We start from the raw sequence: 25,488 nt of genomic DNA, 5'->3' as shown, positions 1-25,488 counted from the left end.
ATAGCCATAATTAAGGATATAATCAAACAGAATGAAAGCGTTCATATAGTGTGTCAGAGGTTCCAAAAAACAGAATCATTTTACACTTATCCATGCGACTCCTCTGCACTTGGATGTTATAGAGTCTCTGTCTTGCAAGAAAAGACTGAAATAGTACCTTTGTCCAGTGTAAAACACAAGTACGTACTTCTTCCTGAAAATGATAATGGGTTTTTTGCAATACCCCTTCTCCATTGCAGATAGTGTTTGTTCAGCAGAGTGAGCACAGATGTAGTGTCAGGCTTTTGGAAATTATTTTAAATTTAAATAAACATAAAATATTGAAAAAGTTGAAATAAATCCTATAGGGTTATAGGATTCTATCATCATTTACTCACTCTCATGCTCCAAACCCATACGACTTTTGTTCATCTTCATAACACATATTAAGATATTTTTTTAACGAAATCTGAGAGATTTGGGTCACTCCATTGACAGTCCAGATAACCAAATCTTTCTAGATCCAAAAATGTCATAACATAGATTACACCTCTCAATTCAATTTGTGTTTGTAAAAGTAACTTCAAACACACTGGAACAATCCTCATTGGTGGGTTACGCACAAATACAAGCACTTGGGTGTATGCAATGCACTGTACATCTGTTTTAATCAATGTCTATTATGGCTAAATTAAATCTGTCCATCATATATAGCATTTAAGTCTTTTCAGAAGACTTAGATTAAACCTCTTGATTCATACTGATTCGTTTTTAATAGTACGATGACATTTTTTGATCTAGAAAGTTTTGGTTATCTGTACTGTCATTGGAGTGACCAAAATCTCTCAAATTTCATTAAAAAATATCTAAATATGTGTTTCTAAGATGAAAGTGAGTAAATCATGACAAGATTTTCGGGTAAACCCTTTGAAAGTTTGTTGAGGTGAGGTGACATTGTGAGAGAAGGGAATATCACTCATTTTCTTCCTGCTCATTAAAATAAAAAGATACTTTAATTTAACACACCCACTCTTTCTGTTATTTTCACTGCATACAAATAAGTACATTGCATTACATACAAATAAATTAATTCATGCCTGACTTACTCCACTGTGATTGGTATGGGTAAGGGAGCTGAACACGCAGCAACCCAGAACTAATCACAGCTGGGGTCAACATTTCTCAAATTTCTTATCTTTCCCAGACAATAATGGATAAAGTGAATCAGTATACATTAATAGAATTTCCTGACAAAAGCACAGATGTTGTCCCAGACAATTGGCTTTTTGGACAAAAGTGCTACTGGCCAAAATACACTCAAGAAAAATTAAAGGTGGCAGTAAAGAGACAAGAGCCTGTACAAGCTGGATGGAAACTATTTGAGCCTGTGCGATTGCTTAAAAAGTGTGGTAAGAATGTTTTTCTTTTTTTATATATTATTTATTTTATTATCTCAATGCACTGATAACTATACATGCTTTGCTCAATCGTATATATTATTTATATCTATATTACTAGAAACACTAGAAAAAGCACAGAAGATGCTTAAAAAGTATGTGGACTGTGATATCCACACGTCGGAAATAACTTCTGACGAAGAGGGCCATAATGAAAGAATAAAAAGAAAGAAAAGGTAATTTAAGGTTTAATGATAATAAATATCAAAGACTTTTATAGGTGTTGTCGGTAACGCTTTAGATTACAGCCCGGAAAGTACTGCGGAATTAAGACAAATTTACAGCGTATATACTTACTTTATAGGTCCACTATAATTACCGAAAGTTACATTGTAAAATCGCTTTAATTACGCAGTACTTTCCGGGCTGTAATCTAAAGCGTTACCGTGTTGTCTTATTGAGAAATAATTTTACTGTTTCCCTTTACAGGCCTAATCCACGCTTCCTAAACTTCACAGAGAATGATTCTGACCAGGATGATAATGCACCAAAAAAATCACGGCTCCCAGCTGCCCCCGTAATTGACATTCCAGGTATTATGGAAGTCTAATTAAACTGTTTTTGTAGTTAATTTTAAGAAAAAACTCTTCATGATCATATGTCCCTGAATTTCAAGGCGATTCAAATCTTAAAAAAAAAAAAAAAAAACTTTAAAAGTAAATTCCCATTGAATTTAATTTGAAATGCACTGAACCTGTCATAAAATTGGATGGACATATACAGTATATATGGGTTTGTGAAATGGAGCGGCCTTACGGGATGCTGGTCAGGGGCTGTAGCCGACACTGGATGCTGGTCAGGGGCTGTAGCCGACACTGGATGCTGGTCAGGGGCTGTAGCCGACACTGGATGCTGGTCAGGGGCTGTAGCCGACACTGGATGCTGGTCAGGGGCTGTAGCGGTCACTGGATGCTGGTCAGGGGCTGTAGCCGACACTGGATGCTGGTCAGGGGCTGTAGCGGTCACTGGATGCTGGTCAGGGGCTGTAGCCGACACTGGATGCTGGTCAGGGGCTGTAGCCGACACTGGATGCTGGTCAGGGGCTGTAGCGGTCACTGGATGCTGGTCAGGGGCTGTAGCCGACACTGGATGCTGGTCAGGGGCTGTAGCCGACACTGGATGCTGGTCAGGGGCTGTAGCGGTCACTGGATGCTGGTCAGGGGCTGTAGCCGACACTGGATGCTGGTCAGGGGCTGGAGCCCCTGTAAAAAACTCACAGTAAATGATGAGCAGCTCAGCATAGTCTATATATTGGGCCAGAGAAAACTGTATTCTTTTCTCAGGCATCCTTGAACGAACGGTTAATTTAACCCGTTTCGAAGTGTCCTTAACAGCAACATCATTGAAATCCACTAATTGAGAAAGTTCACAAAAGTCCGCCTTTATTGATTATCAAACATGACTGAATGAATTCAAAGCACACAATTGTATTACGCAAAACCCTGCTGTTAATTTAACTTGATCATAATTATTTCAGAAAGTCACATGATCTTTGAGACCAGTCCAGCTGTCTCAAGCCTCTATTCACTAGGTATGTGTTGCAATGTTATTCTTTAAAAAAAATGTTTTGCCTCTTTTACATTGTATCACAGCTGTTATAATTGCACTTCCAGATCCACAAATCCTGTAATATCCTTTTAGAAATTTATTTAGTCTATAAATAAACTGCAAATTTTTCTCAGAAAATCCACACAGGGTACACCAGGGCGGACACCAGGGATCACACCAAAACACGAACACCGAAGCACACCTGGACACACACTACGGCGGACACCAGGGATCACACCAAAACACACACAACGTAGGACTCCTGGGGACACACTACGACAGACACCAGGGATCACACCAAAACACGAACAACGGAGGACACCTGGGCACACACTACGACGGACACCAGGGATCACACCAAAACACGAACAACGGAGGACACCTGGGCACACACTACGGCGGACACCAAGACGCAAACCACGGAGCACACCGGGGCACACTGACTGAACTGGTCAATGGTAATGATCAAAGCTATTTTTTCTATTTTGAAAACAGTTATTTGAAACTTTTTATTAGACCATTAAGTTTCCTAGGGGGGAGATTTATGTTGATTTTATGTTCTTTCTTAATTTTGGAAGACATTATTCTTTTAGGTGGGACTTACAGGCTAAATGTAGGCTACTTATTCACTATAAATGTTGACATCCATCCTAACTTTTCCTGCAATGTCACTTTTTTTTTAAAGAGAGATACATGAACCACAACTCCAGTCCGACTGTCTCAGACATCTTTTCAGGTGATTCTTCAAACTGCTAACCTCTTTAAGACTAATTGTTTTACAGGTGAGTTTTAAGTGTATGAAAAAAACTGTTGTGTTGTTTTCTTCAGAAAATCCAAGTAGAGCACAACAAACACAGAATGAACATACCAACGGTAATAAATCAAAAACAAAAATTCCATTCCAATTTAAACAGTAAACCTGTTCTGCTGATGGTGATTATTAATGAACTAGTAGAGTTTCTCTCTCTTAATACAAATAAAGTATTAATATATTTATTTACTTTATTTGTAGAGTTGTCTCCTTTCAAGAGGAATGTGTTAAAAGCTCTCCTGGAAATTAAGGCAGAGCTGAAAGAGCAGAGGGCAATGATCCAAAAATTACAGGGAGTCCCTCTACCTCAACCAGAAATAGGATGCAGCTTAGGTTTACCTTTACAGTCTCTAGAAGATTTTGATGCTTTGGAGAGGTTGGACGAGACAGAAAAAAACAGATTGGTAAATCTTGTAATGCAATTACACTTAACCTACGCTGTTTGGGAAATATGGAATTTGATTTAATATCCAGGTCTTGATTAGTATGGAAAAAAGAAAACAAAGATTATTGTTTCCAGACGATTGCCCATATTCAGTTTTCATTAAAACAGAAACCATTAGAGATGACTGTACTATACCAAACATAATGCTGAAAATAATGCTGTAGAAACATTTACACTGATATGGTTACTGTAGACTTTGTCAGTTTGAACGAGTCAGGCCATTCTCTGTTGATCTCTCACCTATAGAACTTCACTGGATGTTTTAATTTTTTGGCACCAATCTGAGTAAATGCTAGAGACACTTGTCTGTAAAAATCCCAGGAAATCCACAGAAATAGAAATACTCAAACTAGCATTTGACACCGGAAGCAATCATTTATGTTTGCAAAAAAACAAAACACACACACACAAACACACACACACGCACGCACGCACACACACACACACACACAAACACAGTCTAGAGTCTGTGGATGGAAATACTTTGATGAGAGATTCACAGAGAATGGCAAAAAAAATTGGGAAATGGGAATTAATGTGAACACTGATCTCTTTTTTATTAGTTTTTCCAGCTGTCACTTCTGGGTGGTCATAAACTGGAAGACACAGTAAGGAAAATGTTGAGCCACATTTTGACAAACAATCTGGCTTCATCATTTAACTGGGCAGGACGTGGACAAAAGAGGAGCTTCGAGACCTCAAATCTCTCGAAGATAATGTTCCGTAAGTAATAGACTAACTAAAAGAGCTTTTCACACTATCTTTGTTTAACAGTTTTGCCAAATCATTTAGGAAACTCCCCTGCAGTCAATAATTGTATCTCTTAAAACTCATCTTTGATCACCAAAAAGAAAAGGCAAAAGTCAAAGCCCTATGCTGCAATGCGAGTTTAATTTTGTTCCATAATGTTTCAGGTGCATTGAGAAGTACAGCACAAGGTAAAGAGGCTTCCAAGGCAGACTTTTCTGAGGCAGTCAAAAAATGGTTGCGTTACGCTCCAGACAGAGATGGTGGCAGTGGCAGAAGATCATCTGTTATTTAATTGTTAATTTTTTTGTGTCAATCTAAATTAATTACAGTTATTATTATATAGTATATAGTATTGTTATATAGTTTAGGTAATAATTTGTGTATCTAATATCTGTAATTACGGTGACGCATTGCTGCCACTTACATAATATTATTTTTTCCCCTCAATTATGTCGTAATAACGAGATCTTATGTCGTTTTAACGACATCTTTTCTCGTAATAACGAGATCTTATGTCGTTAAAACGACATCTTTTTCTCGTAATAACGAGATGTTATGTCATTAAAACGACATCTTTTTCTCGTAATAACGAGATGTTATGTCGTTAAAACGACATCTTTTTCTCGTAATAACGAGATGTTATGTCGTTAAAACGACATCTTTTTTTGCCCTTATAAGGACATGTGTAGTCATGTACAAAATATGCATTTATCCACATAAAATTGATCACACGTTCAAAAAGCTTAAGCAAATAGTAGCAGCCCCCAATCATGCAAAATTAATCAATAAGGCCCTTTTTTGAAAATATATTTTAAATAGGCCTATAAGTTTTTTTATATATATATTATATAAGATTTATTTTTGTTAATAGGCTATATCTTCATTCATTACCTAGAGATATAATTAACCAAAAAGTAGTCAAAACACATCTAACAGAAAATTTTACAACATTGTGTTCTTATTTTGTTTAATTAACGAAATGTCAATCTTCGTCTTTATAACAGAAGATACAATACAATACAAAAATCTTCTAGATACAGCCTACAATCTTCACATGTATAACGGATTGTCACCTTAAACAGTCCTTTGTGTAGTGGAATAAGCAATGATATATATAAATATATGGTTAGTATCTTAATTTAAATTTTATTTTATTATTTTATTAGTTTATTAATTATGCTAACTCAACTAATTAAATGTGAAGAGCTGGATACTAGTTACTAATGAAATAATGTCAGATATTAAATGTAGGCTATTGATTAGAGTTGCCATAGACTAAAGGATTTTTCTAGACTAGTAGTCATTCATTTAAGCAATTAGAACTAATCGCACGTTTATATTCAATGCTGGGTGCATGTACGCTATAGCCTATATTCCGCGCTCAAGCGCATGCATAAAACTTGCCGCAAAGCGCCGGCAAAAGTATGCTAATGATATGATAAATGTATCTGAAAAAAAAATAACGAAGCATTTTAATTGTTTATTAATGAACTATTATTTTCTAAATCAGTGTAGGCTGCCTGCATACGTATCTCCATACATCTCCGCTGTAATGTATGAGCCTTTCATACGGACAGGATTACATAATCAGATGGTAGTCTATAGCCTACCGTATATGCTTTCGATTGGATTTTTTTTCGTTGGTGGACATTTTTTTGTATAAACTTTATAGTTATATTTCTCATGTTTGTGACTGTGAGGCTTGTCTATACACTGTTTTCCAGTTCATTTTTGAGGCGCGCTCCAATTCACAGAGATCATGAAAGCGTGCCCTGTTCGTTTTATTTTATTTTACAAAAGCACACCGTTTTCTTGTTGTTGTGAGTTTACCCAAATAAAAGTAGTTGCGACTTATGTATTATTATTTTCTGTATGACCAGAAATGGAGTATTTTAAGTTGTTTCCACTGTTGATGGGAAAATGCGAGTGATGCCACCGGCGCCTCCATCCATGTCATATTGCGCGCTCCACACTCCGCACAAACACTTGGATATGCGCTTCATAACAGCAAACATTTATCTAGGTTAACGTTAGAGCGAGCGGCCATGCCAGACGGATAATCCTCTTCATGTTTAACTAATCAAATTCTGTTGCATTTTATTGCGCCAGTTTAAAAAGGGCGGCTGAAACACTTAGCCTATACAGATAAATGCCCAACGCTGGTGTTTTTCTTTAAACAAATTCGTTTAGGCTTTAAAATAAATATTGTTTATGGGCTAATTAATGCCACAATAATTTGTTTATTTTATTGGCTACTTGTATTTTTCATTTTTGTTTTGCATTGAATACCATTGAATATTTGCATTGAATGCATTGAATATTTGCTGTGCACCGCAATGCCATCCTCCCATAGAAAGACACGTTAAGAGCCACCTATTTTCTTTATAATAAAGGGTTTCTGTGGAAGGACAACATATTCTTTATTACTGAAGCTTTTTCTTTATTATAAGGGTGTATTATTCCATTAAAAAAGTACTGTTTATAAGGTGACAATCCGTTATACATCTTGAAGATTTTTGTATTGTATTGTAGGCTATCTTCTGTTATAAAGACGAAGATTGACATTTCGTTAATTAAACAAAATAAGAACACAATGTTGTAAAAAATAAACAACTTAGGCTATGTTCTGTTAGATGTGTTTTGACTACTTTTTGTTTAATTATATCTCTATGTAATGAAGATGAAGATATAGCCTATTAACAAAAATAAATCTTATTAGGCCTATATAATATATCATATTAAAAAAAACATATAAAATATAAAAAAGCCTATATAAAATATATTTTCAAAAAAGGGCCTCATTGATTAATTTCATGATTGGGGGCTGCTACTATTTGCTTAAGCTTTTTGAACGTGTGATAAAGGCGCGATAGGCTGTCAATTTTATGTGGATAAAGGCATATTTTGTACATGACTACACATGTCCTTATAAGGGCAAAAAAGATGTCGTTTTAACGACATAACATCTCGTTATTACGAGAAAAATATGTCGTTTTAACGACATAAGATCTCGTTATTACGAGAAAAAGATGTCGTTTTAACGACATAAGATCTCGTTATTACGAGAAAAGATGTCGTTTTAACGACATAAGATCTCGTTATTACGAGAAAAAGATGTCGTTTTAACGACATAAGATCTCGTTATTATGACATAATTGGGGGAAAAAAATAATATGTATGTGGCAGCAATGCGTCACCGTATGTAATAACTAATCTGTATAGGCCAACATGTTTCTCAATTGTTAAAATACTGATAAATTGTGTATACTTTGAGTTGTTAAATTAATTATAAGTATATTATATGTTTATTGAAATTATATTAAAAATATTATATGTAATATTACAGTATAACACTCTTGGCTTTTTACTGAAATATTTAAGGTTTAAACATTTTTAAATTACCCCAGGCTGTTTCAGTGAGAAAAGTTCTATAGGGTAAATAATCAACTAAATGAGGTAGGCTACAAATATAATGTTACATTGCTTGTAGTTATAATTGTTTGAACTATTATGCTAACAGATATTGTGGTCAACAATATATTTTATTTATTCATTTTATTTCTCTAGGTCTATTTTGAGGTATTTGCCAGCAATGAGACTGACACCATACAGCAGAGTTATTCGTTCCACTTAAAGGTATTTATGCATGCATGTATATCTATACTTGTTTACTTATTAATGCTAAATGGTTCAGGGGCTCAACAACTTTAGGCACGCAAGTTTTTTTTAAACAAAAATCTCATTTTAACCCACTACCTATTATACATGCATAGCAGCAAATATAAATAACGACAAAAGCAATAGCCTACTTTGTGTGAAAAAACAACAACTTTTCAACCGTTGTGGTTTACCTGACCGTTTTTTCTTTGTGAGGAAAAACTGTGTCTTTGTACTTTGCAGGATTTATAGGTTGATTATATCTCAAAAGCTCATCACTCACTTGACCAGTGGATTTGGATTTCAGCCGTGCAGGTCGTAGGAATAGACGAGATGGTGGAAGACAACTGAGAGTTCGTAGGAAGCGTCATAGGAAGCATAGGAACTCGAACTTGAGGTAGGCTATTCTAGACAAAACATACACATTTTTTTTAAACAAAAATCTCATTTTAACCCACTACATATTATACATGCATAGCAGCAAATATAAATAACGACAAAAGCAATAGCCTACTTTGTGTGAAAAAACAACAACTTTTCAACCGTTGTGGTTTACCTGACCGTTTTTTCTTTGTGAGGAAAAACTGTGTCTTTGTACTTTGCAGGATTTATAGGTTGATTATATCTCGAAAGCTCATCACTCACTTGACCAGTGGATTTGGATTTCAGCCGTGCAGGTCGTAGGAATAGACGAGATGGTGGAAGACAACTGAGAGTTCGTAGGAAGCGTCATAGGAAGCATAGGAACTCGAACTTGAGGTAGGCTATTCTAGACAAAACATACACGCTGATTGGTCGTTCTTAAATGAGCGCGGGCTGAATGAACCAATGACGCTTATCTATTTTTATTTTATTTGATATTCTCCAGCTGAATGCAGATCTCCAGATGCTGACCTGGAACTACAGATGTAGCCTACTACTGTACACCACACCAACCTCTCTGCTTTTGCAGATGGCTTATTACTATCATGTTAAGGTATTATAATAGCAAAACTGAGCACCTGTGACAGTTTTTTTTTTTTTTTTTTTTTGGAATTGCAAACTTTTTTCTCTTTTTGTCTCCAACAACACAAGTTACACCTTTTTGGACAAATTTTGCATATATAGATTGCTTGGAATACAAACAATATTGCATGTCCGATTGAAATGCGAAAAGATTTAGCAAGTGTGAACTGCAAAAAAAACAAAAACAAAAATACATTAAATACGAATTTTACAAATCCGTTTGTGGTTCCTACTCGAATCGCATTTCTCAAAATCTTCTGAGTCTGACTGCTCTGGCCTTAGCTCTCTACGTGCAAGATTACGGAAATCCCAAAAATGCACTTAACATTAACGCGCGAGAACACTACGTGCTACTTAAGAGTCGCTGTCCATTTGCGAAGTCCTGAAAATGATATAATCGTATCCGTGAACGTTTAACCTAATAATCGTCATCAGATGTGTATTAGCAATCAAGACAAGTGTATATAAAGCACTACATGATTTACTATTACTCCAGAGCACTCGTAGATCTACGATGATTTACGATGATTTTGCGAAACAGACATATTAGTAATATATTAAAGGATTAGTTCAGTTTCAAATAAAAAATTCCTGACAATTTACTCACCCCCATGTCATCCAAGATGTCCATGTCTTTCTTTCAAGGTTTTTGAGGAAAACATTACAGGATTTCTCACCATATAATGGAGCAAATGTTATACCACGTACTGGACATTGAAGTACGCCACCCACGTACTAAGTATTTATTCACGTGAAATTTCTCGGTACTAACAACACATATGAGATCATTAAACGACAAATTAAACCCAATGTACTAATCGATTGCTGTACACGGTATTTAATTATTATTTGTTATTTAACACATATATCTACAAACTCCACTGTCAACGGTTTTGCTATAATAATACATCATAGGCTATAATACTGTATGTAATTATAAATGTCAAGGACATTTTGTACATTGAATTGCATTTGGTTGAGGCTTAGAAAGAATGCCTGAATGTGGAATGTCTGTGTATTTTGAGTGTAAATGCTTTTTTCTATATTACTCTTAGGGTTTGTATACAGAAGATTTAAAAATGTATTTGTAAATGTATATTTTGTATAAATAATAAAGCAATGTTAACTGAATGTGACGTGTGTTTAATAAATGATTACCTATACAGACTAATTTATCAAATAAGTGATAGATTTTTAAAACAAGTAGAAAATGTGTTTATAATAACGCAATTTACACAATTGAAATCAACATCCTTTTAACGTTAGGTAAGCAAACCAATTAGATCGATTTTCCGTTAGTTTTGAATGGCGTGTCTGACGTTGATTCAACGTTAATTCGATGAGCAAAGTGATGCCGGATCAACGTCGGAGATCAACGTTGTTTCGATGTCACGAGAAACGTCGTTTCCACGTTGATTCAATGTCAGTTTGCTATCTGGGCTGTCATCTGCTCAGTCAGTGCTCATCATGCTGCAACCTTTCATGTGATGGAATAGATTTAAATATAATGCTTTAAACGATACTTTTCACGATTTGTTAATCTCGATAGCTGTAATAGTAAAAACGTAGTAAAAGTTCTCGAGAGAGTTCCTGTAATACTAGCTATTTCATTGCAAGCATGTCAGCCAATCACAGCAGTGGGCGATTGCACTGCAGTCTCACAGCAGACACGCCACTTAAAACTGAGCGTTCAAATCTGAGGCAGAAATCAGGCTTGGAAAAATGGCTTTTATTTATAAATTATGACAATTTTTTATGTAAAAATCATACTAACATTATAAGGGCACCCCAGGCAACATTATAAAATAATAAAACAATCCAGTTCATGACCCCTTTAAGAAACATTAAGATTTATTTTTATAGGTCAAAATTGTGATAATCGCAACATAATTTCCTAGGCTACCTTGTGAGGCCACTGACTGGATGGGCCTGACTGACAGGTGGGTGGGCCCAGGCCTATCCAGGCCCACCCGTAGCTACGCGAGTGGTACATAATAGTAGCAGAACAAACTACATCCGCCAAAATAATCATATTAATGAATCACCTCAAAACAATTTCATCAAAAACAACATTGTAACCTTTATTGCAGGATGAATTATAAGTATACTGCATTAGTATCCTCAAATTGAAAAGTTTCTGTTTACGGTACATGTCCTATTAAGAAGCATCTCACCTAGTCCAAGTTTCCCACCTAATGGAGTTTGAGTGGAAAAACTTGGACTAGGTGAGATGCTTCTTAATAGGACATGTACCGTAAACAGAAACTTTTCAGTACTCTGTTATTGATTACTGTTGTCTTCCTCTTCACAACTTCCCCTGTCTTCCGACTCACTCCGGTTTTGGCGGTGCATTTTGTTCCCTCCTCTGGGTTTATCCTCACAATAAACCTTTAAGCAAGAGAAAATTAATGTAAGAAAAAAAAAATCACAATATATTTAAATACAATAAAATTCTTAATTAATATAAATCAAATTTAAAGAAAAGTGAATGTTACTATACAGTTGAAATACTAAAGAATCTTAAAAACAGGCTTAAATATGTTTTGAGTTTGTGTGCTGTATTTCTTAAAGGGGTCATATAATGGTACATGCACTTTTAAAAGTTGATTGTACTGAAATGTGTGTTGGCAGTGCCTGTACACAACCATCATAAAATGATAAAAATCCATCCAGTGTTTTTTTTTTTATCTTCTTATGTTTTCCCCCATCTCAAATCAAGCCGTTTGACTGTGTGACGTCACACGGTCGGACACCCCTCCCACGATTGTTGATTGACAGCAGCGTTTCAACACAGACCCACCCTCGCTCGTGAGCGAGCTGTCAATCACCTGCGCGGTCATTGTTGGTATGCTGGAGCACAGACTATGAGCAGAATGGCATCTAAGCGATTGTGGTGTTCTGTTCTTGGGTGTAATAAGGAACACAGCAGTAATTTTGATGACTCTGAAGACGCAGTGGCTGAGTTTGTTTTCGAAGGAAATATTCCCCACGATCAACGTAAATGCTTTATAAACTATAGTACTAGTAACTTTAGTTATCTCATTCATTAACCTGATGCCAGTCAATTGTTTCTCCAAATAATATTGATAGGGGTGTGCCTTTTTATGCCTTTTTCTATATTCTCGTTTTTAGTCTCTTGGTCTAATCTTAAATCAACAGTACATTTTTAATTGAATTTACTTGGATTAAACTTACTCTACATTTTACTTAATGCCCCTTAAGAATGTATGTCATCCTAATATGCAATGGTCAGTTTATCATACTAAAGGATTAAAATTTAAGAATTCTCAAATTACTCAATCCCATTCCAGATGTGCATGACCTTTATTGCTCACATGAGTACAGTTTAAGAAAACAAACTTTTAGATAATAAGAGACATGGAATGGAAGCTGATGGCAACCAACATTTTCAAGACTTGCATGTCGTTTAGGCTGGCTAATGGTAATCCATGTCGATACAATTGAACGAAAACACTCTTTTATAAATCCATGTTAAAGACGTTTCTTACAGTAGTGCATAACTGCTGGTCAAAATGAGTTGTGTACTTATTTCAGTCATATTATGAAAGATCACTGAACAATAGTCATGCACATCTGGGATGAAGGTGAGCAAATTTCTTTTTTTGTCTTCCTTTTTTTGGGGGGACTAATACTTTTTAACCCCCTGAGGTCGGCGGTATCGCCGGCGATACCAGCTCGCTTTTTTTTTATCAGTGTAAAAGAAACTCATAAATACTCTGTTGACTTTGATTTTCCATAGGAGTTTCATACATCAATCGATTCTGTTAAATGTGTATTATTTTTGTGTATACTCACAATAAAAACAAAGTGTTGTGCTTTTCGCCAAATAAAGAAAAATAAACACGAAGCGAGTTCTGCCTTCTCTCTGTCCGTGTAGTCCATTCTGAAACGCGTCCGAAAATGAATCATAACTCAGCGAATACTTCTCACACAGGCACGTGAGATATGTCTTTATGAAGCTTGAAATCTCTTCTTTTAAAGGAAGTAATTTATATAAAAAGCAAATGTTTTCAACTCATGTAATCCCTTTGAAAGCAAGGAGAGGTACCGTTTTTCCTTCTCCCTTCATTATCTCTAAATGAGCTGCAGCCGCCCCGCCCCCGGCGCGATTCACATGTAAATAGTTTACGTGATCTAGTATGCATCGCATACGCCCCCCGATAAATGCGAAAGATGATTCTGGACAGCGAGGAAGAATGCACCTTTTCCTCAGAGGACGAACGGCAGCATTTTGAAGAGCGAATTCCGCCGAGAACACAATTTCGGAGTAAGTTTTACTTAAAAGTCTTTTGTCTTTTATTTTTCGTGTTCGCATTTATGAGGAAAAAACAATATTACGTGACAGTTCTCCATTATGGACGCGAGCGCTCTAAAAAAAGCACTAAAAGACTTTCAAACTTTCACAGAGACCTCAAAACAGAAAGTACAAATCCTTTCTTTAAAACGAATTTCGTTTTGTATCAATTGTATCTTAATTTTAATATTTTTTTCATTAACAAATTTCCTGGATTTAAAGTAAATATAGGCTAGCAATCACAACATAAGGTGCTTGAACTGGAGATCATCATGAACCAGACCGTAGCCTACTCGCCTCACATGTCTAAAAAATGTGAAATATATTTACAGAAAGCTGGTTCTAAACAAAACCATCCAAAACACTAGCCTACTGCGAAGATCGCGAGTCAATAGCCTATCGTCAACTTCATCTTTGCCAGAAGTTAAATTTAAATTGTGTGTGTGAATGAATGATGATGTTTTAGCAAACTGTATTGCTACTGAGATGAGTAAAAATCGACTGAAATATGAATACATAGATAAAATGTAGGCCTATAATCATTTTTTTTTACAAAGAAAGAGTACACTTGAAATATTGTTGAAATTGTAATTATTGTTGTAATTGTAACCTTTTTAATAAAATAGCAAAACATATTTACAAGATAGATGTAAGCAAAATCTTAAATGGTCAATATAAGTCTTCTTCTAAATATATCTTTTGTCCTTGCATTGTGGCTCAGTCAGTTTCACACCTGAATGAATGGCTAATTATGCAGAGTGGGTGGGACATTGTATTCTACGGTGTAAACTACTCCCCCCTTAGCATATTGGCTTTCCAAGCAAAACCTGTTTTACATCAATTTAAATCAATGTATGGTTTTATGTGAACGATAAAGCAAGACTATTTTCACATAATTTTGAAGAAAAAACTCTAGGCGAGGACATCCATTAGTCAAAAGTCTTATTGACACATATTTACTATGTGTTTTGTGGCCTTATTTCAGAAATTTTATTTTTTATTTTTTTTCAATAACCATGCATAAACATTATTCTCTCAAAAATGAAAACATGTACATACACGTGGCTCACATATTATGGTAGCCCTGTTTGTGCTTTATAGAGTGAATTTACACCTTTGCCATTAATATGTTTATAAGCAACTGAAAAAAGCACAAATGTCAGGGCATGTCAGAACATCTCAAGGGCCCCAAAAACAGCCCAGACCCCAGAGGGTTAACTTTTCTTTTTTGAAAGATTCAAAGGAGTCTTGTAGAATCCGATGACTCATGTTGCGATAGTGAAGATGAGTATATTCCAAATCCCAGGGAGGAAAGCAATGACAGTGTGTCACAGTTGTGTTCTGTTTTGTTTTGGACTTGTATGCCTGTCGTCTTGTCACGTGTCTTCATTATCAGTTCATTTGTATCACCTTTATTCTGTTTATCATTAGTTCATCTTCATCACCTGTGTCTTGTCAATCACCTTCATCTGTGTGACCTGGTCTGCGTTCAGCCCCGACTGCAACTATGGCAGCTGAGAAGGCCATTCTTTGTATTCTTTGTGAAGAATTTTCGGAGCCTAATGAAGTTGGTATAAATATGTGTTTAATACTACAAAATATGCTCGATGTTACAGTTACTGCACTTTCCGCCCAGAACAAAAGAGAACATCCCAATCGAGTGAAGGGATTGCTGAAACTGAAATGGAAGCACACATCTTACCTAATTCAGACTAAAACACATCTATTTAGCCTCACTACTGACTTTATTTGTAGTTCATACTGTTTTAATACCCTGTATTTTCTTTCTCATTTTTAGGAAAATCACTTAATTACCAATGTTTATTTCTATACCAAATGTCATACACTTGCAATGAAGCTAAAAATATGAACAACTACATCATTATGTTGATATCCTATATTTTTACAATAAAACTTACGACAAACATGTCTTCTAATATCCTCAGTTGTTGCGTATACCGAGCTGCATCGAACACATTTGTAAATTACTTTCCTTGAACCCATTGTGCGAGTTCACTTTAATACCGCATGCTTTATATAAATGTTGCTGCTGATTGGACTGCAGTTCTGACACACCCACCAAACAAGAGAAAACATATCTCAAACCCTGTTGCACACCGGTGCACGCCGTTTCCAGGAAACATGACATTCAACCCGGAAACCGTAGCAAAACTTTGCGCACCGTTTTGAACTTGAACATGCCCCTGGTTTATGTTCATTAGTGTCAGTATTTATGTTCCATCAGTTCAGTTAGTCTTGGTCCGTTCTTAGTCATAGTTATGTTGTGTTTGGTGTATGTAAACATTCTGCCTGTATGTGTCTATCTGAGTGAGTTATTAAAATGTATGTATTGGAGCCATTGGCCTCTTTGTCTTCTTCAACCTACACCACACCCTGACACAGTGACTGCAGTTTGGAGTTATCCCTGGAAAATAAAAGAAAGAATGTCAAAATGTCATCCATTAGTCAGTGCAGAAACAAGTCTTCAAGTCAGAGCCGATTTGAGTCCAGTCAGAACAAAAGTGAGTTTTCAAGTCAGAGTCGATTTAAGTCCAGTCAGAGTATAAGCTTTGAAACAAGTCATGACTCGGCACAAAGATTTCCTGATAGCCTAGAAGAAGGAAGCAGAGAGTAAATCATGTGAACATATAGAAACAAGGAGACAAGTGTTTCAACGCCACCTGAAGAAGAGCTATCGACCTTTGTTAATCCAGTTTTAAAGAAGGAGGATGGTTCCAGAAGATATAATAAAAAACATCACCGCTTGTATTGTGGACAGGTAGTTCAGAAAATGTCAAGACACTTGTCACGTAGACACAGCGATGTGGTTGAGGTCGCAAAGGCATTAAGTTTGCCAAAGAATTCAAAAGAAAGGTGACGACAGTTTGACAGAAACAAGGGTAACTTTGAACACAAGTTTTGGAGAGTCGCAAAGGCAAACTCATCCCATGGAAGCAGCCAAAGAAAATAACCGATGGACAAGAATTCATGCACTGTTTATTGCTAAGGAATGTTCCGAAAAAGAGTGATGTGGCGTCATTTTCAGGTCTGTAATTTCAAGCCTCAGGGTAAGACATCTAAACGAGGTAAAACAAGAGTTCAAGCTTTGTGTGCATTTGCTGAACCGGCTCCAAATGGATTTAGCAACGCTTACTGGAAGTTCTTAAGTGGTATGAATCTGGATGAGGTTGCAGTTGCTATTAACCCTCTGGAGTCTGAGCTGTTTTCTGGGCCCTGGAGGTGTTCTGACATGCTCTGACATTTGTGCTTTTTTCAGTTATTTATAAACATGTTAATGGCAAAGGTGTAAATTCACTCTATATAGCACAAACAGGGCTACCAAAATATGTGATCAACATGCATGTATATGTTTGAATTTTTAAGAGAATAATGTTTATGCGTGGTTATTGGAAAAAATAAAAACGAAAGTTGCTGAAATAAGGCCACAAAACACATACTAAATATGTGGCAATAAGACTTTTGACTAATGGATGTCATCGCCTATAGTTTTTTCTTCAAAATTATGTGAAAATAGTCTTGCTTTATCGTTCACATAAAACCATACATTGATTTAAATTGATGTAAAACAGGTTTTGCTTGGAAAGCCAATATGCGAGGGGGGCGTGAACGAGGAGTGGTTTATACCTGAGAAATACAATGTCCCATCCCACTCTGCATAATGATGAGCCATTCACTCAGGTGTGAAACTGACTGAGCCACAATGCAAGGACAAAACATATATTTAGAAGAAGACTTAGGCCTATATTGACCATTTAAGATTTTGCTTACATCTTGTAAATATGTTTTGCTATTATATAAAAAAGGTTACAACAACAATAATTACAAAAAAATTATTTCAAGTGTACTCTTTCTTTGTAAAAAAAAAAAAGATTATAGGCCTACATTTTATCTATGTATTCATTACTTTGAATATAGCCAACATTGGAACAGCTAACATCTTAGTTGATGACTTTATTTTTGACAAAAATAGTAGGCTATTTTATATAGAAATTGCTAAACAAAAGCTTATTTGACGTGGCAGTATATTCTACAGTAAAAACTGTACCCAAATCTACTAAACAAAATGTTGTCTTTCATATTTCGCCTGACTGTAACGTTGTTTTCATGAAATATTAGGGCATATTGTTAACCCCCTGAGGTCGGCTGTCGCGCTGGCGCGAAAGGCTCGTTTTTTTCCGTATGAGTGCAAAAAAAAAAATACAAAAAAAATATAAATTTTTATCTTATATGCTTGTGTTATACATCAATCGATCCTGTTTAGTGTGTATTTTTTTTGTGTATGCTCATAATAAAAACAAAGTGTTGTGCTTTTCGCCAAATAAAGAAAAATAAACATGATGCGAGTTCTGCCTACTCTCCGTTAGTGAAGTCAATTCTGAAACGCGTCCGAAAATGAACTGTAACTCAGCGAATACTCAGTCAAACAGGCATGCAGTCACACAGGCATGAAGCTTGAATTCTCTTCTTTAAAATGAAGTAATTTTTATAAAAAAACAAATATTCACAGTTTATGTAATATGCATGCAAAGAGAGAGATGTCAGTCGTTCTCATCTCAGCTCATTAAGTTTTAATGTGCTCCGCCCACGGAGAGCGCGCGCTATTCAAACGCAAATGTGAGGCGATCCAAACAAACCTGTGAAACGCCCACATCAGCTGGATAACACACCGCGAGTTCACTTTCAGACTTATGTACTTTACGATGCTGTGAGGAATAATACTATCTTGATAATAATCCTGCAAAAATTTACCTCAGAAGTTCTGGAAGTTTCATTTCGAGGAGCAAACGGATCCCGCTGAGGAATTAGGTCAGTTCTGTTTGCTTTGTTCTAATCGGAATGAATGAACGCACAGATGCCTGCTGTTGTGGAGCTACTACAGCTGGCAAAAATACTGTTTAAATATTGATCGCGTTTCTGTGTATGTATGAATGAATGAACGAACGAACGCACAGATGCGCGCTGTTGTGGAGCTACTACAGCTGGCAAAAATACTGTTTAAATATTGATCGCGTTTCTGTGTATGAATGAATGAACGAACGAACGCACAGATGCGCGCTATTGTGGAGCTACTACAGCTGGCAAAAATACTGTTTTAATATGAATCGCGAATACAATACAAAGAAATATATATATATATATAAGGATAGATGTAAACAAAATCTTAAAAGGTCATTATAAGCCTTCTCTTTAAATAATTGTATTATGCTTTATTAGTGACACATTTGGGAAGAGAATATATTCCAAATCTGAAAATACAGTATGAGAACAATTAACTGCACAATTACTAGAAATGTTTACCTTGGATATTGTACAATTTGCAAGCAAAATTTGTGGAAAAAAACAACAAACCAGTTATATATTGTCCTTGCATTCTTGTGGCTGAGTCACACACCTGAATGAAAGGCTCATTACGTATGCAGCCTCATTATGCGGGCCCCATTGTCTCCGCAGGTGTGAATCACGCCCACCCGCATATGGCCTTTCCAAACAAAAAGTGTTTTACAAGATTTAAATCAATGTATTGTGTTATGTGAATGATTAGGCAGGATGATTTTCACATAATTTTGAAGAAAAAATTCTAGGCAACGTCATCCATTAGTCAGAAGTCTTATTTACATATATTTAGAATATGTTTTATGGCCTTATTTCAGAAACTTTAGTAAAACATGCATAAACATTATTCTATCAAAAATACAAACATGTACATGCAAGTTGTTCACATATTATGGTAGCCCTGTTTGTGCTAAATAGAGTGAATTTACACCTTTGCCATTAATATGTTTATAAGCAACTGAAAAAAGCACAAATGTCAGGGCATGTCAGAACATCTCAAGGACCCCAAAAACCCATCAGACCCCAGAGGGTTAATTTGCCGTTTAATACGTTGCTTATACAAATAGCCTACATTTTATTTCAACATATTTCAGTCGATTTTTACTCATCTCAGTATAGCAATACAGTTTGCTAAAACATCATCATTCATTCACACACGCGATTTAAATTTAACTTCTGGCAAAGATGAAGTTGACGATATAGGCTATTGACTCGCGATCTTCGCAGTAGGCTAGTGAACGCACCGGAGAAATGCACATTTATTAGGCTACATAGTTTTTTTGTTTTGGATGTTTTTGTTTAGAACCAGCTTTCTGTAAATATATTTCAATTTTTTTTAGACATGTGAGGCGAGTAGGCTACGGTCTGGTTCATGATGATCTCCAGTTCAGACCTTATGTTGTGTTGCTAGCCTATATTTACTTTAAATCCAGGAAATTTGTTAATGAAAAAATTATTAAAATTAAGATACAATTGATACAAAACGAAATTCGTTTTAAAGAAAGGATTTGTACTTTCTGTTTTGAAGTCTCTGTGAATGTTTGAAAGTCTTTTAGTGCTTAGAGCGCTCGCGTCCATAATGGAGAACTGTCACGTAATATTGTTTTTTTCCTCATAAATGCAAACACGAAAAATAAAAGACAAAAGACTTTTAAGTAAAACTTACTCCGAAAGTGTGTCCTCGACGGAATTCGCTCTTCAATATGCTGCCGTTCGTCGTCTGTTACAATCTTCCTCTGAGGAAACAACCCGGTATCGTGCTTCGTGCATTCTTCCTCGCTGTCCAGAATCATCTGAATGGCGTCTTTATTACCGGAGAAGCGTGCCATACTCAAAACGCGATGAACTATCAGTAAGTCTGATAGAAACTGTGTTTTTATGGCATTGATCGGGGGGCGTATGCGATGCATACTAGATCACCTAACTATTTACATGTGAATCGCGCCGGGGGCGGGGCGGCCGCAGCTTATTATAGAGATAATGAGGCAGAAGGAAAAACGGTACCTCTCCTTGCTTTCAAACGGATTACATGAGTTGAAAACATTTGTTTTTTATATAAATTACTTCATTTAAAAGAGGAGATTTCAAGCTTCATAAAGACATATCTCACGTGCCTGTGTGAGAAGTATTCGCTGAGTTATGATTCATTTTCGGACGCGTTTCAGAATGGACTACACGGACAGAGAGAAGGCAGAACTCGCTTCGTGTTTATTTTTCTTTATTTGGCGAAAAGCACAACACTTTGTTTTTATTGTGAGTATACACAAAAATAATACACACTTAACAGGATAGATTGATGTATAACACAAGCATATAAGATAAAAATTAATATTTTTATTTTATTATTTTTTTGCACTCATACGGAAAAAAACGAGCCTATCGCGCCGGCGCGATAGCCGACCTCAGGGGGTTAAGGAAGACCGCTGCATTCTTGAGTATGGTTACATACAGTTCAGAAAGAATGAGTATATAATCAGCCAGCACCAATATATTCGAAAAAAACTGAGCGAGCTTGGCAGACTGGTACTGGAAGCAAAAAAATGACACATGAAGACTATCAAAGAACTCATAAAGCCTGAAAAATACACTCATGTTGTCTCGGCTGCAAGATGCCTAGCTGGATTCAATGGTGAAACTGGCAAATATCAACGTCCATCTCTTGCTCGCAAAGTTGGACATGGCTTGCATGCTTTAGCCATGTTTATCAAATCTGAAGGACTGAAGATGAAAGATCAACAGACTGCCAAAGATGCTGAGGAATTTGCACTGCAATACCAAGAAAGTTGGAAATTTGACATTGCAAGCCAAGCGCTAACTCAGCTTAACCAGACCAAGTGGAATTCTCCTCAGATTCTACCATTCACACAGGATGTCCACAGACTTCATTGCTATTTGTCTGAGAAACAGCAGAAACATTTGAATGCCCTGCAAGAAGAGCCTTCTCCCTTGAACTGGAAGGACCTTGCTAAAGTGACCCTTGCACAAGTTATCCTCTTCAACCGACGAAGAGCAGGAGAAGTATCCCGAATGTCCTTGTCTGCGTTCCTGTCAAAGGATACATCAGAAACACACGAAGATGTTAACTTAGCCCTTACAGCACTCGAGCAGAAGCTTGTTTGAATTGCCATACAAGGAAAGAGAGGGAGGAAAGTCCCTGTTCTCCTTACCCCGGTCATGAGAGAATCGCTCGATACTCTGACTGAAAAGCGAGAAGAATGTGGAGTATTGAGTGAAAACGGATACTTGTTTGCATTGCCGCTCTCTGGCAGTTTGTGAATGAATGTGATGACATCAAATATCCCAAAGCGCTAACCTCAACAAAACTTAGGAAACACATTGCTACTCTGTCATCTGTTCTGAATCTCAAGACTACAGAACTTTTTGGCAGATTTCCTTGGGCATAACATCGAGGTCCTTAGAAAGCACTACCGCCTTCCAGAGGGCACCCTCCAGCTAGCTAAAATAAGCAAAGTTCTTCTAGCGCTGGAACAGGGACGGCTAGGAGAATACAAGGGGAAGAATCTGGATGAAATTCAGCTTGATGTGACTGGTATTAAGTCTTTTTTTTATTAAGGAAAGTTAAAAAGCACAGCATTGTCCATCTATAAATCGTTCTCTTTTAGAATAGTAGATAGTATTTGATAAGTAATAGAATAGAATTGAATAGAACAGAATAGAAGTATATTCTGTTCTGTTAGTATAGTAATAGAAGTATCTCCCGTGGACCCACCACCTGCAGGAGGGACCGTAAGGGGCCGGTGCGAAGTGGATCGGGCGGCAGTCGAAGGCGGGGGCATAGACAACCCGATCCCTGGACGCGGAATCTAGCTCTAGGGACATGGAACGTCACCTCTCTGGCGGGGAAGGAGCCTGAGATTGTGCGTGAGGTTCAGAGATTCCGACTAGAGATAGTTGGGATCACCTCTACGCACAGCTTGGGCTCTGGAACCACACTCCTCGAGAGAGGATGGACTCTTCACCACTCTGGAGTTGCCCATGGTGAGAGGCCCGCCGGTGTGGGTTTGCTTATAGCCCCCCAGCTCAGCCGCCATGTGTTGGAGTTCACCCCGGTGAACGAGAGGGTCGCTTCCCTGCGCCTTCGGGTCGGGGATAGGCCAAACGGCAGTGCAGAGTACCCGGCCTTATTGGAGTCTCTGGAAGGGGTGCTGGAAAGTGATCCGACTGGGGACTCCGTCGTTCTACTGGGGGACTTCAATGACCACGTGGGCAGCGACAGTGACACCTGGACGTTTGGCCGAATCCCGTCAGAGAGATCTTCAACTTCCACCTCCGACAGAGCTTCGACCAGATCCCGAGGGAGTCTGGAGATATTGATTCCGTCTTGTGTCTCACTTTTTCTTTGCTTTGTCTACCCCTGATATGGACAGAATTTTTTTTAATCTCATTGTATAACGTTATGTGTTCTGTAAAATAAAATTATTTTTTAAAAACCCTTGAAGAAATGCTGTGCTTATTGACATTAGGGATACAGTCAGCATATAACCAGAGACAATTTATATAACGTTACCATCTATATTGTTTTATGGTGTGTACTTTAATCTTTACACCTTTTACCTATTTATTTATTATTCTCAGGTAAGGTAAAGAAAGTCAAATCTGACCTAAACCATAAGCATTCAAAAGGTACTTACAATTTGGTCAGAAGACTCCCTTGTGGTATGTTCTCATTAAAAGTCTTCCAGCATCATAAATCTAAGTCTCAGTAGGCAGATTTTGTAATCAATTCAATTTCTTTTAATTGGTTACTTTTCTTTTTATAATAAACAAAAATACAAAGGCAAATAAAACTTCATCGTTTAAGTATAAAATACAATAATCACGTTTTGAATCACAGGTGTAGTAAGCTCTGGGCTTCTTATCTTCTGCTTGGGGTTTCTTGTCCTCAGGTCTGGGCTTCTAGGCGTCGGGGGCACTGGCGTATCAGTATCCCCAGAGGCAGTCAGTTAATCAGTCTTTTATACTCCTGTTGTTTTCAACAGGCGTTAGGTTGACACTCCTCCAAAGTTTCCCAGATCCTTCTCCAGGCAGGTGCAAGCGGTCCATCTCTTCATGTCCTTGAACTCCAGTAAACTCAACTAAGATGGCTGAGTTCTAGGAGTCCTCTAGCTCACAAACATAATCGCACTTTTCTGCTCCTCTCAACATGGGTTGGCACAGTCACATATACATACATAACCAAGTACTGTACATCTATGCCAAAACAATATAAGCCATCTTTTACAAACAAAATATATAACAACATTGAATGCAATGCATTATATCCAATACATTGGCTAAATATGTGTAACAAAAAGGCATCTATAATAAACAAGGAGGCAGGTAATTGCATTTTCTTGATATTATACGACAATATTTACACAACGCACACATACACTACATATCAAATCTGCCTGCCTTTTCGAACAGTAACGTATTTTGGCTGACAAAAATAACGTTAGCATCAAGACAGAGATTTGTACATTTCTAAAGTTACTCCATAACTTTAAAGTAAAATATAAGTACATATGCCACGTTTATGTGCCTTCTATGGGTGCAATAACAGAGTGGGATGTGGGCGATACTTTTTCGCCTTCCCAAAGGAGAATAAAAGGTAACATCTTAAATATTTTAACCATTAACTTTAGCTTGCTTACTATTGTTATTGTATATCTTGCTAGCCTAGGCTAACGTGCCACATAGCTAGACCATATAGCTAAAAACACAGTTCAGATACACTTATCAGAGAAGACATTTAAATGCTTATCTCTATGGTGCTCTACTCAGGTTTAAGCATTTAACATGGATTTGTTCATGAACGAGTTAGTTACTTTGCATAAAGCACCTCTCATTTTAGCCTTAATATTAGCCAATGAAATGTCAAGTAATATAAAAACAAAATACATTTGGTCCCACTATGAAATACCACATGAAGAATAAGCCTGACACAGCATTCTGATGATGTATTTTATTAAAATATTAATCAACACAGGAGACAGAAATGGCTTCATAATGTGAGGAGGGGAGATCTGTCCTTCCACATGACAAGAACAGAGGCAGAAAGGGGAGGATATGTGGTCTGTGAAGATCATTTCAGGCCAGAGGACCTAATATCAAAAGTATGGTCAATATTGTTCTCCATTATTTAAATATAAGCAGGTTTGCACTTTATCAGTAATAACAATGTATTGTATAGACAGAGACTGATAAACACTGTGTTAATTTAGTAATGTGTAACGTACCTGTATAAAGTTACCATTTTTTTTAAGGGTAAAAGAAAGCATCTGGCTCCCAAAGCCATCCCTGTCCTTTATCGGCGGCACACCCCTGTACAACAGGAAGGAGGTACCCAAATACAGTGAAAAAAATGCCCATAGAAAAGGGATTCACAATCATATTCATGGACCCCCTGCCCCCTTATGTTTTTTTTTCTTTCTTTCCAAGCACATGACAGTGAATAAGTGTAATTAAAAGTTTTTTTTAACTTTGTTTAAATATTGTGTATTGTTCTTTATCATCTTTTCAATGATTTATTCGGTCAGGTTTACAGAGCAGGAACAGATATACAACATGTAGATTTCACCAAAACTGTATGCATCAATACTGTGTGTAATATGATTAAAGATTCTGAGGTACATACTAGAACGATTAATTGCTGAACGATTAATTG

At 36.8% G+C, this 25,488-nt stretch overlaps 1 protein-coding gene and 1 long non-coding RNA gene across 2 annotated transcripts in view; both read left to right on the top strand.

Moving 5' to 3' along the window:
• Nucleotides 1-25,488, top strand: part of LOC307157425 — a 196,123-nt gene that overhangs the window by 59,122 nt on the left and 111,513 nt on the right. The gene's annotated exons all lie outside the window — the stretch shown is intronic.
• On the top strand, nt 2,557-5,653 carry LOC307156658 (uncharacterized protein). The gene is made up of 6 exons (XM_079868136.1): nt 2,557-2,967; nt 3,119-3,442; nt 3,670-3,720; nt 3,813-4,199; nt 4,804-4,963; nt 5,155-5,653. Exons 1-4 carry the CDS (start codon nt 2,922-2,924, stop codon nt 3,899-3,901), a joined length of 510 nt encoding a protein of 169 aa, XP_079724262.1. The 5' UTR covers nt 2,557-2,921; the 3' UTR covers nt 3,902-4,199; nt 4,804-4,963; nt 5,155-5,653.

Source organism: Squalius cephalus (genome assembly GCF_949319135.1).
Source record: "Squalius cephalus genome assembly, chromosome: 4".
NCBI classification, from domain to species: Eukaryota; Metazoa; Chordata; class Actinopteri; order Cypriniformes; family Leuciscidae; genus Squalius; species Squalius cephalus.
This window is presented reverse-complemented; position numbering and strand designations above follow the sequence as displayed.

Bases quoted from the DNA above. Each gene is read 5' to 3' on its own strand.
- LOC307156658 (XM_079868136.1), top strand. From the start codon at position 2,922: ATGATCTTTGAGACCAGTCCAGCTGTCTCAAGCCTCTATTCACTAG. The intron at 2,968-3,118 runs GTATGTGTTGCA...AATTTTTCTCAG, and splicing joins CTCAAGCCTCTATTCACTAG to AAAATCCACACAGGGTACAC. The intron at 3,721-3,812 runs GTGATTCTTCAA...TGTTTTCTTCAG, and splicing joins TGTCTCAGACATCTTTTCAG to AAAATCCAAGTAGAGCACAA.